Raw genomic sequence first — 18,939 nt, 5'->3', positions numbered from 1 at the left:
TAAATATCCGGCGGGAATACTTGTGAAAGTTTACTTGGTTTGCGCGTTCGTGAACTTTGGTTTTCTACTTACGTATCTGGGGAAGGCGTTTATAACGTCGTATGATAAAATTATGCAACAAAATCGGCAAGTCGAATATCGACGCGCGTTATCAATGATCGCGTCGCGTGTACGTGCAACATATCGCGTAGATTTGCGTTAACGTAGCGTTAAACAGGCACGCCACAATTATAATTGTAAATGCATACTATTATAATTAGAAATCATAAGAATGCTTTATTTCAGTTTAGCAACGGTATTCTGCTACCACTGTTAAGCCGAAATTTACCCTCGAGCATTTCGTCTGTGATTTAATCGCCAGTTTACCAATTATGTTACGTCTACGTCTTGTTACACATGTTAAAGCGGATGCAGTGCTGTAATGCACATGCTTCTAACGATAATCAATAATCGCAATAATCACAATAATAATAGTAATCACGCTATTGGAATGTAGGTACAAGCTTTATCGCCAGATAATTGAGTATGCTAACAGTTTACATTGCAAACCCATGGAATAGCATAATAGAAAATAGAACAGAATAAGAGAATATAATACAGAAATATAGTATAATAGAAAATTGGAGAATTTTACGAGCTAGTGCAAGCGTCACGTATCAATCCGAAAGGAAAGAGAGGAGGAAGGCGAGAACGTGGGTAGTCAATCGGTCACGCTGAAGTGCGATTCTTTACGTGCAACAAACGCGTATATCGATCACACGGCGGCGTCTCAATAACGATTTCATAATTAAATACAATCGGCCGCGCGCTTACTGTGGAGAGGCAACTCGCGCGCGCTTTGTCCGGGCTCGCGAGGCCCCGTCGTCCGCTCGAAACGCCGGCTCCTCCAATCGGAGCGAACGCGCTCAGGGATGCTGCGCCCATCTCGCCGCGGCATGCGTGAGTACGAGGCGCATTTAACCTACATAAAGTGGAATCGTGATTGGGCGAAGTAAATGGCGAGCGATCTCTTTGGATAATCGATATGCAAAAGCACGGTGCGCTCTTCTCGCGCGGAGAAAGCCGGGTTTCGTTCGTCCATTTTTTTTTTTTTGTGCGGGGAAAAAGAGGAGCAGGTTATTGCGACGTGTATGGGCTCTAGCGCTATAGCGTTTATGGTGCTACGGCGATGCACACGCACGATCCTCTCTGGCTTTGCGCACGCACGTGGCAACCGCCTGTGAAAGTTTGATCATCTTTTTTTATTAATCGGTACCGAATTGATACGGCGCGGCAACGGCTATGTTGAAAAACGCGTAACGCAAAGCCGAGGGATAAATCTGAACGAATGGGAGGATTAGAGGGACTCAACGTGGCTTACTCGCGCGCTCTCCCACGATTATGAACTATTGAAGTATAACGCTTTGGCATTATCCTATCAACGGTGTGATTCATGCTGCTGCTCTCCCATTAACACCGTAACGCCGTAACGTATCTGAAACTCTCAAAATTGTAACGCAATTTCTGCAAATCAATCTGCAAATACTATCCTTGGCAATTATCAACATTGTAATCGGCGCATGTCAGAAGTCATATCGATTGACGGTGTACATATTATGTATAAATTGAACGATTGTTACGTGATTGGAAAAGTACGTACAAAGGATCTGAAAGGTTTCCAGACATTTACTATTATTGCACAATTTATTGATTATCTGGAAGCTATAGTGTTTGTTTTGCATTGCTAAGAGGAATATTGTATAATATTATTGATCGCGCCTAAGGGCCAATTTACTTTACGGTTTGCAATATTTAACGGCTACTAAACATTCAATAATATTTTTGATCTCCCTCAAACAATGCAAAATAAGCTCAACATAACTCTAGAATAATCTTACGTAACATTTAAATGTTATTTAATAATATTGAACGTTTAGAGACCATTTAAGATTTAGACAGATAATTTTTGGACAATAATTCCAGATTTGCTTTCAAATTATTGATTTACTTTCATGTGACTGCAATGAAGATAGTATTACGTACATATGCGAGTCACCTAAATATGCTTTCTGAAATATTTCTCGTTACAAAGACTCTGAAATTCACCGCCCAAAAGTATCTCTTGTAACGAAACGGGTACATACAAGGCTTTACAAGGCAATATTGCAAATTAGGAGTGGAGGTCGATCAGTTTAGGAAAGTGCACACGTTGCTCTTTTGTTCACAGGGTATTATCAGCCGGCTGGTCCACTGATACAGCACCCACCGCCACCACCACCAACCTTACCGCCCATTAAGGGCCCACCTCCGGAACCGACACCCACGCCTCCCCAAAACTCGGAGGGTTCGGACGATCTGGTCGCCACTTCCACGACTTCAGGAGGCACAAGTAGCACGGGTATGTTACTGATAATCAATACGTGATAACGAATTAAAAGATACGTTGCAAAAAGGGAAGATTATTTTCCATTATTATGTCTCCTTTTTCTTCTTTTGCAAAAATTTTATAATATCGAGATTTTACGTGCTATAATTTTTTAAACTTATTAATGTACGAGTTTCTACAAATTGTTTTTCCTTTTGCATCGCATATTTAGTTACAAAATAACATTAGTAATTTTAAGATTGAAAGAAAGGATTTTTTTTATCCTTGGGGTTTTTCAATTACAAAAATTGGAAATCTTAGAATAAAATTTGCAGTATCTTCCTGCACGTTCTGTAATTGCAAAACATTGTTTTAATCTTTTAGTTTCCAACAGTAATTAAATAACTTGATAATGATAAATTAAGATGGCAATTTCTGTTAAGATTAAACAAGTTTTGAATTTCCTTAGAACTTCTTGCAAAAGACTTCCTTCTTTGATATTGACAAATGAAATGCATTAATGATGTTTTCAAGTAAATTTTTGCCAGAAAAACAAGATAATTGTATAGTTGACGTTCAATTGACGTATATCTTTTTTTTTCTAGAGCAATCTCTGTATTTCGTATATATCAGACAGTTTTGCTATCTCGGTTTATCGGATAGATTTGCCGCCCGGGCAAATGTCGTCATACATCTCGCTAGAGCAATGTATCGCTAGATATATATCATATCTCGCATTTACATTAATGATTTTATCGTACAACGCTCAACGTAATGCGGTTATCTGTACTGGAAATGCATTAATGAGTGGCCGTGCAGGTGCATATTAAAACTGCACATAAGTGGTGCATGAAGGAAAACATCGAAAAAAAAAGGTCGTATCTAGCTCGACCTTCCATTCCTCCGTTTTCTTTTATTTCGCGTTCCGTGCTCCGTCAGCAGTTTTTAGCTTCTTTTTTCTTTCGCGAATTTCAGCGAATCGCGTTACCGAAATTTATGAAAATTCGCTGAAACGGTGAAACGGGATATTCGTGTGACGTCGCACGGGGTCTTAATGAAAATTCTTTTTTTTCTGCGCGTGCCAGAAATGGATTATGAATGTGTTATAAAAGCAGCACGCCGCATTAAAATGCAAAAAAGTGGTGTGCATTAGCCGTTTTTAAGTAGGACAAAAACGTCGCGTCGGTTTAAGATTAAACCACGCGAGCGTGTATTCTTCTGCGCTTTTTATGCGTGGAAATGGTACATGTCGCCCTACGATATTAGCGCGTTATAAGCGACTCTAAATCATGCGGCGCATTGACGTGAGCGCGGGGCTAATAGCGCGAGCACTCACGGGGCTTAATTGGACGGAGATATCAGTCTTCTCGATAATATAGTGCTCGCTACCTTCGAACGTTATATCAGGATCCCAAGTGTAACGCGCTGGTACAAAGATTGTCCTTCGGTACCGATAACTCGCGCTATCAACGTCAAATATGTATAGCTTGAGAGTCTATCATCCTTTAGATAGAGCTACTCTTCCGGCGGAGATCGATGCGTATAATAACTAAACCATTGAATAACGTATTGTACAATTTTAGTCACGTAATTTATTATACTTTGCTAAATATTTAAGCAGCTATTTGTCCGAGATTACTATCTTAACATCCTTTTCCATGGATTTAAATCTTTTGCGATATTTAAATGTTGATTAATATATAAAATGTTTTATAAGTGAGTATAATTTTAAGAACGAATACAGCAAGTAGAAATGACACAAAAAGTTGATATATTTATCGAGACATAATTTTATTAACATTGTAACGGTCGAAAAATACCAGACACTCATAGATTTATAACTTTTATCAGTAAATTTTATTATTTTTTAATAGTTTGGTATAATATATTTTTTTACTGAAACTTAAGCATGTAACACTATTGACATTAAAGAGAAAATACTTTATAAAAATTTTATATTATAATAATATTGTAACATAAACATTGGCCACTTTTCACAATGTTTAAGGAAAAGATGGCCATGGTATTATAGGAGAATTGGCCATACATATTTTATGTACATAACATTTAACACGTAAAATAATTAAAAATTTATAATTTTAATATTTAGTTTTATTGTCACATATCACACATTTAATTTTACTATATTTTTAAATAATTGAAAAATTTTAAATAATAACTGTTTGTGTAAGTTTAGTATTTATTTAACTCATTGTTAGTATTAAAAAATATCTATGTTAACTTTAAAATACTAGACACCACAGACGCGAGTTTTGTGCGCGCTAATTAACTTTTTATTATTTACTTTTTAAAAATAAATTGCAACGATAATTGTATAGATAACCATCTTTATACAAATTTGATAGCTGTCAAAATTCAAATGCAATAATAGTTACTCTCGCAACACGAAGTAAGCGCAGCAAGAGAACCAATTGGGGAAAACTGTCAACAATAAAATCGTTTACACGGCTTTTTAAAAGCGGAAATTAGATGCGGTAAATTCTAGTCTTTAATAAAATATATACACAAACACACCGAAAAAAATTATAGGCTATCTTGCCCAACTTTGAGAGAAAGACAGTCATAGTACTTATTTTAAAAAATAGAAAAGAAAATTAAAAAAATATAATTACAATTTACACATTGCAATTTACATACACTTGTTATGTATCTAACGTTAATTGTGACAGCTCGACTGTAATTTATTCGACGGTGTGGTAATTTTTAATGAACATATGAAAAACTCTGCAAGCAGTTAAAAGTAAAAATGTGATGTAATATGTTATTAAAACAATATTGTTATTTCGAATAGTGTACACACAGAATTTACAGTAAATATCGATTATCTTTGAAATAATTACAAAAATAAATTATTTAGCATATAGCTGAAGCTAGCAGCCAAAGGCAGCAGCCAAATACCGAGCAGCCAGGGCCGAACGTCATATAGGCGTTTCCAGGGAACACCATTCAATCAAATGTTAAAAAATTCCCTGGTTATGAGATTTTCATTCCCGATCGTTATTAATTGTTTAGTGGTTTTTTAAATTGTTAATTACGTTTGTCAGATAAATACAAGGAACGCTGTCTTCAAATTTCTACGAAAATATTTTTTGAAGTCTAGAACGACTTAGTTAACCGTATATGAGAAATTTTTATGAAAATGCATTTTTGCAAAACAGTTGATTACCAGAATAATGCAGCGATTTTTTTTGTAAAGTAAATTACAGCTTTTTGCCGCACCCAGAGCCGACGACGAGGACATAGCGGTTTCATAGCTCCAAACGATAAAAATTAATTAAAAAAATATTTATAATAATTAGGAAAATGCACGTCCTCTCGCGAATGATTGATCAGTCGATTGTACGTTACGGAAAGATATTTCCAGCCAAATTTGGAGGAAATCGTACATTACGTTTAGGTGTGAGGCGCAGGAAACAATAAAGTTTAATTTTTTAAATATTTATAACAATTAGGAAAATGCACGTCCTTTCGCGAATGATCGATCAGTCGATTGTGCGTTACAGAATGATATATCCAGCCAAATTTGAAAGAAATCGTATTTTGCGTTTAGACTTGAGGCGCGGAAAACGATAAAAATTAGTTAGAAAAATTTATAACAACTGGTAAATTACAAGGTTTGTCGCATATGATCGATTATATATTATAATGACTAAACTCAATGCAAATTTTTTAAAGTTTGTTAAAAATCTCATAACCAGGAAATTTTTAACGTTTGATTGAATGGTGTTCTCTGGAAACGCCTATATGACGTTCGGCCCTGGCCGCTCGACGTTTGGATGCTGTCTTTGGCTGCTAGCTTCCGCTACATTTATTTAGCAATTATTCGAGAATTTATAGCCATCTTTTCCGTATGGCCGTCATATCCTAATTTATTCTACTATTTGTTCACAATATTCATCTTCTGCTTGTAAACGTTCTTTTTCTATCATAGAGTTTTGTCATATGCCGTCAATTAATTTGCTTAAATTTAATGAAATTTTGAATAAGTAACTTAATTAGAAGAATAATATTACAATAAAAGTTATGAGGTAATAAATTTAAAATGAAAATTATAAAATCTGGTATTTTTTCATCTATTGTGATATTAATAAATTTATCAATATCTCAATAACTGAGCCGAATTACTGTGTATATGATCTTTTTGTGTTATTTTGTATGGCTTGAATTTATTACCGTAGTTATTTCCCCATGTTAACATCCTGTATAATATTCCCTTTTAGCAAGTAAATTATCTAGCGATATTCCTCTCTCTTAATGTCTCATGAAGTGCGGCGCCGTGTCGTTACTGTCAAACGAATATTCGAAGTTTATTCGTCGTCGTTTTGCGAAATCGATCATCGTGCATCCGACGGGGATACGCATGGGATGACTGAACGGTCGTTTGTTACAGGTGGAGGCTTTTATAGGACATATTGCCCGCAGTACTACGGCACCCCGCAGTATCCGGATCTATGTTATCCGCCGACGTATTCTCATCCTCACGCTCATCCGCCACATTACTACAAATACCCGCCTTACAGGAGGTAAGAGATTTATTCCCGTTCGACGCTTTGCATGATGACGCGAGCAAGAAAGGGATGCCACTTTGAAGAACGGCGTACGCGCCGTTTCCCCGCTGTTGTGACATTATCGAGAATTTGTTTGCGTTTAAATGGCACGACAGTTCTAAAGCCTACAATTATTACGTAATGTTGGTCACATATTGTTTCACTGAAGTGTCATTCGTACGAGCCTTTCAGAAACCAAGCTAATCAACTTTATTTTTTGTAAATTTCTTATTTACGAATTACGTAATTTTGCTACTAGAGGATGATTGATTATTTTATCATTTTTTTTGTAGTTTTTATTTTATAAAAATTGATTAGTTTAGTCTCATATATGAAAGGCGGTATTTTATTCTGTTAAAACGTCATCGGTCACCGGCCACGTTCTTCTTGCGTGGTGATAACTCGCTTCTTTGAGTAGATGTTTATAGAATTGATGAATATTCGTCGCAACACGGCTTATAAATATTGAATATCACGGTGTTTAATGTATAATAAATTAAACGCAAATATCCAGTTAGATCAAGCGTATCTTTTATTAAGCATTATTAGTAATCGTTTCACAGTATGAAAATCATGTTTTTTTTTACTCATGCTTATGAATAACCGCGCGCTGTTTTTAAACTAATTTTGATGGAAGAAATAAAGGCACTGTTCGAAATGCAGCGCATCCCATAAAATTCCGGTTTTAGTGTTTTTTTTTTTCAAATCCTCTGTTACAAAACAAATTGGTTACACATACGGTATTGACAAAACTGTTCGATAATACTGCGGACTGCATTATCCAGATTGTCTGAAAACGTATGTAAAAAAAGTATGTAAATTCAGTATTTCCATTTTGTACATACACAAGATATTTACGCATTATTATATTTTTAAATATCGTTATAATATTCAGTAGTTTTACCAACAAACGTATCCGCGAACGTTTTAGCAACAAAACAGAATATTCTATTACGTTGCAATACATTTGGGTCACAGATGCTGCTAACTTCCCGAAACCGTCGTTATCTCGTTTTTAATGAAGAAGTGAAAGCTGCAACTAGAGCGTGGCGGAGTTGCTTTTTGCCGCAAAAGTTGCGGAAATTAAATGGCAAATTTTAACGCATGCGGTTACTCTTTAATTATGTGTTATTGTCGCGAAAAAAATATTTTAATTTTATATATTTTCGTGACTTCTCGACTGCGAAATTTTGTTTATAGATGCGCCAAGTTTCAATTAGAGCTATTTAATTTGTTTGATGGTGATATTTCAAAAATTCACGTGTACATTTACAATCTTTTCCAGCCATTTTCAAATGTAATCATAAATGCCACGGTATTTTCGCTACAGAAAAGTTTGTTCCGAATTGATTGAAGTATCGATCGAGAGAATTCTGTCGGCTACTTGAATATCGCTTTCGATTAGATTTTGGATTCTTGCCCGCGATTGCACATGCAACTCAAATTGTCGAATCTATGTCTCTGGTGTATGTGTGGCATCGTTCTGGTAGTTTTCCTCTTGTTATCTACACACAGTAAAAACCGATAAAGACAGAGACCGGAAATTCGACGCGCCACGTGTATATTCGTATTTGCTCCTCGATTGTCAAGTGCATTTCGTAAGGGAGGGTATCTTTTCAGGCAATACTATGGGTATCAAGAGTCCGGTGGGGGTGGCGGACCACCGCCGGGCAGCGGGGCCGCCGGAGGTGGCCCTGGAGTCGTTGATTACCAGCCACCTCCGCCACCGCCCGGTGAATATCCGCTACCACCCTATTACGGGGGATATCCTCCGCCCCCCCATCCGCCGCCGCCACCTCCTCCGAATCCGGCATATCTGCATTCTCAGGGAAGACCTTTCGTAGACCGTAAGTATCATTTGCTAAAGAGGACTGTGTGACATTACACTGTGGGGAAAATTCAGATATTCTGCCTCATTTTCTTCTTATCCTGTTTCGCCTTCTTCCATTTTCTTTCACCTAGATTTCTTGGAATTTAGATTTATTTATTTGGTTAAGAAATTGCACCGATATGATCGTAGATATTTAATATGATGTGTGGTTTTTCCTTCACGAACTTTCGAACGTTTGAATTTAATAAAATTTAAATACGCCTTTTTAATAATAAGCTTGAGTCCTCTTCTTTTTAAAAATCAAGAGATATGAGAAATATGTTTATTTTTTCTTCATTCTCTAAAGTGCATATCCTACGGTAATTCCAATGCAAATTATTATTTATTAAAAATCATATACATGGAGAATATCGATTTTTCGTATCATAAATTCTACTCTGCCACTGCAAAATTTAAAATCATACATCAAGAGAAACGAATAATATTGCATACATATTTAATCGGAAAATAATTTGTGTGATAAGAAATTATGAATAAAGTTTTTCTACGAAATTCAAAAGTTTTATTATACAGTCAATCATGTATTAATTCTCGGTTTTTCAAAATGTAATCTTATTGTATTTTCGGACATGCATTATTTTAATGCTTTAATAGTTGAAAGTAGTTTGTAATAGTTCTCCATTCTTTCATAGCTATAATTCTAATTTCTATGGAAAGAAAAATTTCTAAGATTTTAAAGATTTGCAGATTCTCTAAGTAGATTTTTTTAATTGGAGATACGTTTGCATGTAAAAGCGCTTTGTTCATATTTCCTTTATTCAACTCTCGCGTGAACGCGTCTTCAATCTGGAAACAGGCCACCCTGCATGTCACCATCCTTTTGAAAGTATATTTTGTTAAGGTTGTAGTTCCGTGACTAATTCCGCATTTTCTTTTACGAAAATAAATCAAGAAAATACTTTGAAAAATCTGACGATTATTATAGATTTCTATATTTTGTTCGATTCTTAAAAGTTTGACGAAGTGTTAGAAAAAAGATGTATTTCGACAAAGGGTTTTGTCTTTCATTCTTCAAATAATAAAAATACCTATGTACAATCATCTCAGCATACGAAACTACTCGGCTATGCAGTAATTTCTCTCCGTGAAGTGTTATATGTGATTATTTCCGTTTTTTTACCGTTTACCATGTTGAAGAAAAGAGTAAAAAGCTTTGTAACTTTCGCTGATGAGCAAAAAATTAATAACATTTCCAGTAAGTCGACTCATTTCTCCATGCAAATATCCTTTACATATCAGTAGCTAACCATATCGATATATCTTTCTCTTTCTACCCTAGCGACAAACTACATGTATTGTGGTCTTTAAATTATTCGCTATATAAATTTTATCTCGATATAGCATGAAAGTAAATTAATTTTTAAATAACTCAATTTATCAATTAATAGTAATTCATTTATATGTATGTAATGTGAAAGAAATTATTGCAAAAGACGTGTTCGTCAAAATTATTTTGAAATAATTAAGATTTAATGTAACCTACATTTTATTTTTTCCTAATTCTTAGACTTAGGAAAAAGATAAAAATATATTAAACCTAGATAAAAAAGTTAGTCTATTAATCACATTAATGAGAAAAGGCAATAATCAGGTTGGTCAGGACGGTTAGAATTCTAAGTTTGATCTTGACCATTCCCACCACACATATATTTCTTAGGATAAGCTTAAGGATCTAAGGATATTTAAATCTAAAAAAAAAAAGATTAAACAATCTCATAAGACCGGTACACAATACTGAACTGCCTGAGGATAATAAACTAGAAGTTACAAGAGAACTCTTTAGATCTAGATGACATTTAAGAATACAGTTTTATTTTTATTACTACTAAATATAAATTTAACAAAGAATTATATATTATTCTATTTATTTCTTTTCCTGAAATAAATGCACAAATTTCGTCTCTAAGTTAAACCGTTGTACAAACCTTCTGTTTCTTATATAATTCCAAAGTAGCGGAAACACCGCTGGAAATATATAGGTACGAACGAGTCTTTGAAAGATGACATTAATTCAAACATACAAGAACTGTATATTTGAATGGAATTAAATTATATAATATATTTAATCGGATATCACGTGCTTCCTCATCCGTATACTTTTGATACTAATCGATCACATTTGATGCCGCAGCCTTTCAGAGTTGTCCATGCCCGATGCAATCGTGTCCAAAAAACGTGGATACTGGGGCCCTTATTGGTAATGGTAAGGGAGCGCCAGTGGTATCGGGGCCCGGTCTGTCATTGCCACCCAGTGCTTTGGTAGGTCCGCCCTCGCCAGCGAGGGGGCTAGCTGGGCTAGCTCCTCCTCATGGTGCCAATGCCTGGGATACGGATCGCGTCCAAATCAACACTCATCGCAACCTAAATCAGAACCAACCCCCCTCGGTCCCGCCGTCGCACAATCTAGTTGGTGGGCATAGTCGCCTTCAGAACCAAGACTGTAGGAGTAAGGTATGTGTGCTGTCGCTCTTACATTTGATTACGACATTTTGATTTGTTCATCGGATTATCTCAATTTTCGGCCGATTTTCAAGATGTAAATAGAAAATAATGCGAGTTTGATCGTCACACATGTAATTTAAATATATATACGTACATTAATATAAATATACTGTTGAATATTAAAGGGTCAAATATCAGTTCTTTGAATTAAATAACGTTTTGATATTTTAACTTTTCTATTTGATCGAAATTTATTATTATGATATTTATATTTTAATATAGCTAAGCTTAAAAAAACCATATATTCAATCGATTTATTTTTGTCTTATTGCTAAATTTTAAAGTAGTATTAATCCATCTGTATAAATAATAAATTGAGCCAAATTTAATAATTTTTTTTAAACTAAATTAAACTATTATTTCAGTTAAGGAGATATTCTCGCTTTTGAGTTTTAAACATCGATTTTTTTAAAGTATTTTGAAAATACTATTAATATTACAAATAGTCTGAATCTTGAGAAAAAGAATAGATTAAAGAGACTTGTAAAAGGTTTTATTAATGAATAAATTATTAATTTTATTATTTATACTATTTTGCAAAGTTATGATTTTCTTCTTGAAACATTTTTCAAAATTTGTCAAGATAACTCTTTTAGTTGTAATTTAATTAATTAAAAATTTTTACAAAATATTTAATATTTTTCCCTCTGATTCAAAGTACAATCAAATTTTAGTTTTTTTTTAATTTTAGATATACAACTCATTATTATTTAACTGTACAGCTGTATTAAGAACTGCAATTGATGACGATTTCCTTGATATTTCCTTGATAAAATGCGTACAATACAAATATTTTATTTGTATATTTATAATTTCTTGCAAATGATTTAAATTGATGTTACATATTTTGATAAAACTACACTGTAATTGGAATATTTATTAAAAATATAATTATGATTAAGCAAGAATATAATTATGATTAAGCACTGAAAATATTTTATATGCTTATAAGACTACAACTTTTTAATATAATAAATAATTTTTTTAGTAATAACTTTAGACAAAAGGATAACTTGAGACAAAGAAACTATCGTCTCTCAAACATTTTCAAGAATAGCATTCTATTATTGGTGCATGGATATTTTATATTTTATTACAACGTGACCTGCCAGTTTGAATAACTTGTAAATTTATCGGATTTTTCATGAATCGAGTAAAAATCAAACGTTTTATTTTCGTGTTGCAATATTGTCGTACTGTAACTAAAAATAATAGAGTAATTGAATCAAAAGATTCGAGAGTCTTTTTTTTTCTATGACTCGCGAACTTATCGCGCGATGACGTCGGAATGTAACCCGACGAATTTCCTTTCTGCCACCTCCGCAGGACGAGCAAAATTGTACGGAGGACACGTTGAGGAAATGTGGTTGTCAGAACGCGTGCACGTCCACTTGCGAGGTCAAAATAGAAACGTTATCGCCCACTGAGAAATTGTCCGTGGCGGCGAGCTGTCCTAGTAACAAGTATCACAATTTCAAGCTGGAGAACAACAATGTCAAATGCGAGTCCTGCAGTATGGAGATCGACGGGCTGCCGTGCGTCGCCAATTGCAATGTCGTCAAGTGCGAATCGGATTACAAGTGCGACATCATGAAGTGCGAGCAATGCATGAAGGAGGGACAGATAGCGATACTGGAGATGGACAAGGATTCCGGTATCGTGCTCGACGACAAGCTTGACGGTGATCCCGACGTGAAGGAGGAACTGGACGTAATTGTGATCGACAGCGACGAGAACTGGAAAAAGCCCGATTATGAGCCGACCGTGCAAGAGACCGTCGACGATAAGGAGGAGGATGAGGAGGAAGACGAAGAGGGGGAAGTGGAGGAGGAAGTCATGCAGAGACCGATTGCGACCAAGGTCGAGGCCGAAGCCGAGACCGAGGAACAGCCCAAGTGCCAAAAGGTGACGAAGAGGAAGCTCTCGCTGGACAGCTTGTCGGACAGTAGGAAGAAGAGAAAACTGAGCAAGAGGGCTCTGTCGGTGGGCTCGTCTCAGGATGCAAATAACGAGGAATCGGTCAATGTCGTCGCACCGATTGAGCCGCTGCCGAATAAAACCGATAACGTAAGAGCCGAAACGACCGCTCCGAAGAAGAAGCAGCAGGCGAAGAAGGAAGCAGGAGTTCGGGGTCCAAAGCGCAAGGCGGAGACGCCGAGCGCGAACGAGAGCGCGAACAAGAAGATGAAGAGCGCCGGCAAGCAGAACGTAGCCAATTGCTTGAAACGGACCGCCAGTGATATTTCGATAATGGAGACCATCGACAATGTGATACAGCAAAGTCTGCAGATGACGCAGAGGAAGGACCGCAAGAGCAAGAACTGCGAGCGCGTGGAAAAGAAGAGAAAGAGCGTCAAAGAGGAATCGTTGCCGGCAGCGAAGAGGCCCGCGAAGAAGATCGATCAGGTGAAGGAGCAAGCTATTGAGAAGGTGTCAAAGGCAGTTTCGAAGAACGGTCAGGCCAAAAGCAAGGCGGACGCCAAGCCGAAGTTAAAGGCCACTCAAGACGGCAAAGTCAAGGTCGGTAAAGGCAAGATAGGCAAAATCGCAGAGGTGAAGGCACAGGATGCAAAGCCTAGGGCGCAAGATGTGAAAGCGCGGGAGGGTTCGATGAAGAAGCGCGATAACGCGTCCAAGACCAAAGTAAGCGACGTCAGCGAAGATCTGAAAAAGAATCCAGCTGTAATTAAGAAGAGACGGAAGAGCGCGAAAAAGGTGGCGAACGTCAAGAAGTCGGGCTGCAAAGTAGAGAATTCCTCGCCTGGAAATGAGAGTCTGACGTTAACGAGAAAAACGTTCCTGAAACCGAAGTGGAACAACGGATGGAGCTGGGAGGGGGAGCCCTTTGAAGCCAAAGTTTATCTAACGGTAAGAATAATTAAACCTTGATATACTTCTGGTCTGGTGATTTTATTCGAACCTATTAATTGAACAATCAGATTTTTCTCATCATAATTAAATAAGATTAAATAAGACGAAAAAATTATTGATCGAATCATAGAGCGATAAATCTAGATTTTTTAAATTGTTTTTGTAGTAATTTCTTTTTGTTATATACCTCGATAAATTTAGGGAAATCTAATTGATAAATTTTTTGCACGATTTATACGACAGTTAGATTTATAAATAGCGAAAAAATATTTCGTTGCTGTATATGTAATCGATCTTATAAAATTAAGATTTGCGAAAAGTTTGCAGAAATAAATTTGTTATTTATTTAAATTAATATAATTAAACACGTGTCATTCGCTTCAAGATAAATTCAAAATAATTTGGTTTACATCTACAAGTGAATCGTGTTTTATGCGGAGTTTTGTATGGTACTTAATTTGATGAGCCACCATTTATTGGCTCGAGACTAGAATATGTTGAACAACGACCCGCTGATAGAACCTGATCGAATTTTGAAATGTATTACCATAGAACGAAGAAACGGCCATACGGCGATGTTACGCGAGTATGAGTCACGAGAGCGGCGACGTATTGCGGCCTCGGGATTGTGTATTGCTGAAGAGTGGTACGCGAAAGGGTGACTTGCCCTATGTAGCGAAGATCGCGGCGCTATGGGAGAATCCGGATGACGGTAGATATCCTTCCGCGAGAAACGCAGAATGCCCTTCTCCAAGTTTGATGAATTAATCCATCATGCCGTTTTGCTTTTAGGTGAGATGATGTTTTCGCTGCTGTGGTATTACAGACCTGAGCACACGGAACAGGGTCGTACGCCGCACGACAGCGAAGACGAGGTATTTGCCTCGCGTCATCGGGATGCAAACAGCGTCGCTTGCATAGAGGACAAGTGTTACATCCTGACGTTTAACGAATACTGTCGGTAAGTAATTCTCTCTGTTGTGGTACAAGGAAATTTAGTTTAATATATGTATATTTGGTATGTATTATTTATCGTTCCTGAAACCGGTCATACATCATATCACACCTATACTGCAAAATATATTACAGAGATATCTTGAAAATCTATATGTTAGGATATCTGTTGCAATACACTGTCAAGATATCTTAAAAATGTTTCTGTTAATATAAACTGTTAATACCGATCATATTATATGCAAATGTTGCAGATATTTTTTTACAGACAATACGTGATATCAAGTAATAATGCCAAATTATTTAAATGGAAGTAATTCTGCAGATATTCTTGAATATCTACCAATTAGATGTCTTAAAATTGATTTAAAATTGTAAGCACAAAGGTATCTGATTACATCTTAGATCTATTTTGCTGTATGGGTATAGTGTATTATACAATCTCTCATACTGTTTTATTCACATTTTTTCACTTCTTAATCGGCCTCTTATAAACAAATACATGGAATAAGGATTATTGAACTCGAATTCTGTCATTTAGTCTGCCGCTTCTGTACGAAGCCACATGTTACCCAAAGTTTAGTTTAATGTATTTCACGAATAGAGATAAAAAAAAACTTTTAATCTACTTTTTGGCGATTTATTTATGTAATCAAACTTAATAATAAATTATATCATTGACTACATGAAATAAAGTAAAAGAGTTTTTCAGCTTTTTAATGCATCTTCTTAATTTTCTACTAATAAAATAAGCTAATATTGAAATTGCTGTATGCAAACTTTTATTGTGCATGAAATTAATATTGAAAAAGTTTATTTTTTTCCTTTAACCAAGAAAAATCGAATTACCTGCATTGCATATCGTTTTTATGTGGCAGATATCGTAAAAACTTACGGAGGATTGAAGAGGGCTTAGAAAATCCTGGCTTGATAGTTCCGCCAGGGGACCAAGTGTATCCAAGGGAGAATCGGCAACCTCCTATACCCGTACCATCAGACATGGTGCTCTTCTGCCGACGTGTTTACGACTATCGTGGGAAAAAGCTCGTGAAGAACCCCGGATGACTCGAATTCCTGTAAGATGTAAACCGCAGGAAGCTTAGGTCACACATTGAAACTGGCCGCAGGTCTCCTTTCAAGCGTAATTGCGTCGCTGTTGATCGATTTGTCTTGATTTCAAGGAATGACAAGATCCAATTGTCTTTATAGCGAGATATTATCCGATTTCGCAAGCACACACAGCCTCTACTTCTTCCATTTTTCGAGACGTTACGTTTTATCTGTTTGTTAGAAGAACAACTTTTGCATGGAGAAATTCTGTGTCCAAAGCTGTTAAGAGAAAGTGAAAAAAATAGAGGTACGCGAGTGTTTCAAGAACAATTGGATCTTCTTCTATTCTTAAACGTAGGAAGATTCTTAGAATATCGCATGAAAGAAGATTCGCAGAAAAAAAGAATGGCACCTTATGTATATCTTTGTGTATATTGTAAGGCTATATTTATCGCGCCGCTTATATTAATCGGTCTTTCTATTCTGCTCATCTGCGATACCACAGAAATCATGATGAATCGTTCATTAATTCTGGTGATAGACGTTGCATGGAGTTCATGTCGGCAGATCGAATGAGACAGAAAGCGCGCCGAACGTTCGGGCTGAAATGATATAAATCAACTACCAGTTCCGGACGATATTTTTCCAAGGATGGCATTATCCGCATGTTCCTCTCTCTCTCGTAGGCGATTGCAAGCTTTCATTCCCGTGCTTTATATACGTCCGCCGGCACGAACGAAATCAATGTACAATCTCGATAATGTGTATAAGATGTTTCTAGGCAAGTTAGTGGAATTTGACAATTTTATAGAGAGAATCATATTTTTTGTGAGATAGCATTTTACACAACACTTAAATCGATATTTTTCACATAGGAGATAACAAATGTACGACGCGTAATATGTCGTGTGTCGGCGCCTTAACTTGAAGGGAACCTACGTACAGTTTCAAAGATAAGGAATCAAAAGCAGGGATGAAATTGCGATTATTTAGCGAGAACAGCGTTATATATATGCATATGTATAAGTGCTCTACCGAACTTTTCCGATTAGAAGGGCGAGGGGGCGAACATCAAGCGTGTGCAACATTACACTTCCATTGTCCCATAGTATGTTTGCATCTGTCTCTCGGGGACACGACTTCTCCCCAAAATTCGATCCGCGCACACATTGTCATCTTCATAAACGTAATCATTGCAATGTAAAATGCATTTTAAAAATGTTTCAGAAGTGGAAATGGCTCGATTCGTGTCAAAAAATTTAATTTACAATTTGTAGATGTGAAATATATCTCTCAATATTTTTCATAGATATTTGATATATTTTGAGATTATACAATTTATAGGTTTTTAAATGTTTTTAGAAATCTCTCTCTCTCTCTCTCTCTCTCCCTTTCTTTCTCTCTCTCCCTTTCTTTCTCTCTCTAGAACATTTTGCATTCCGATTTTTAAATAAAGTAATACAATTTTTCATATTAGTTTAAATCTTTGATTTAATAAACGGATGGATCATTTTGATGAAAATATTCATGGATTGAGCCATTTCTATCTAACAGGCTGCGTCTTTTTAGTAAAGAGATTTTTATTTGTTCGTTTTTTAACACAATGATGACTCCTTCCAAGAATACAGGAGACACAGACATTTAATTATCAGGGACGTTTGTGTTTTGACCTGTCACGCACCGCGAGTCGCGCTTCTACGTGCAGTTTTGATTTATATAAATATATATACGATTATTATTTTCATTTTTATTCGTAACGATCTCTAAGATCTATAATGAGAGAGAATTGTAGTTGTATATTATCGCCTATAACTTAGGTATTATATATATGAATATATATAATTTTGATTTATAAGGAATCTTATATATTAGCGTTTAGTAGTCAGTACTCGCGGTAGAATGCCAAAAACAACCAAAACATATTCACACGAATTATGAGAAACTTTTTTTAATGCAAACCATTAATATTATTGCAACGTACCAAAATTTATCACGAGATCATCGATAAGTAATTTCTATGGGATTTCCTCGAATCATGTTAATTTTATTTACATTTGTTGAGTGTAGCGGGTGGCTTTGTTGGAAATCATATTATTTAAAATTAATATATTGATATGGTTATTATTTAATATCTAATATATTGGATATAGGTATTAAGTTATTTTGCGAAAGAATAATAAGGGATAGAGTAGGAGAAAGCGCGCGCGTGTTTACAGTTGTATGTTGTGTGTAAGGGGGAAGAGAAGAAAAGAGGAGATAGACAATGAGCATTGTTATAAATGAGCGAGTAAATCGAAAACAGTAGAAAAAAGAGTGTGTGAGAATGTGCGAGAGGGGAAGAAGAAGGAAAGAGTGGGACAATGATGACAGATCATGTTTACGAGAAATTTTGCGATACCAAAACATTCTTTCACGTGCAAAATCTTTTCCTTGCGATTCGAAGTGCATCTCATAATATATCCGAATAGTCCTCGATAAGAGTGCGCTCGGCGTGTATTTCATAAGGGATCGATTTAGTCTTACGTAAACACATCGTGAAAACACAAACGCGTGGGTTTCGACGAACGCCGTTCCGAATCGAGTGTTGAAAAATGCTCCAAGTTCTTGCGCATCGCGCAACACTTCCTCTTACCTCCGTGTGCACATATCGGGACCGAGAGGTAGATAGATGTCTCCGTCAATATCTAACACAAAAATTCCAAAAAAGCAGCTCTGTGATAGGGCGCGAATTGCGGCGCTCGTCGACAATCCATGTCGAG

The 18,939-nt window shown here is 36.1% G+C and overlaps 1 protein-coding gene across 2 annotated transcripts in view; it reads left to right on the top strand.

Moving 5' to 3' along the window:
- The window catches only part of LOC105835086, a 138,015-nt gene extending 121,432 nt beyond the window's left edge, over positions 1–16,583 (top strand). For both annotated transcript variants that reach the window (XM_036284604.1, XM_036284603.1), the window contains exons 5-12: positions 2,207–2,377; positions 6,756–6,888; positions 8,533–8,759; positions 10,935–11,254; positions 12,632–14,173; positions 14,729–14,888; positions 14,969–15,137; positions 16,009–16,583. In XM_036284604.1, coding sequence (XP_036140497.1) covers positions 2,207–2,377; positions 6,756–6,888; positions 8,533–8,759; positions 10,935–11,254; positions 12,632–14,173; positions 14,729–14,888; positions 14,969–15,137; positions 16,009–16,195 — 2,909 coding nt within the window. In that variant the 3' untranslated portion in view covers positions 16,196–16,583. The remainder of the gene's footprint in view (positions 1–2,206; positions 2,378–6,755; positions 6,889–8,532; positions 8,760–10,934; positions 11,255–12,631; positions 14,174–14,728; positions 14,889–14,968; positions 15,138–16,008) is intronic.
- The last annotated feature ends 2,356 nt before the right edge of the window (positions 16,584–18,939 follow it).

This window comes from Monomorium pharaonis, chromosome 3 (genome assembly GCF_013373865.1).
Source record: "Monomorium pharaonis isolate MP-MQ-018 chromosome 3, ASM1337386v2, whole genome shotgun sequence".
Classification (NCBI taxonomy): Eukaryota; Metazoa; Arthropoda; class Insecta; order Hymenoptera; family Formicidae; genus Monomorium; species Monomorium pharaonis.
Note: the sequence above shows the minus strand (reverse complement) of the source record. Positions and strands in the feature narration are given on the sequence as shown.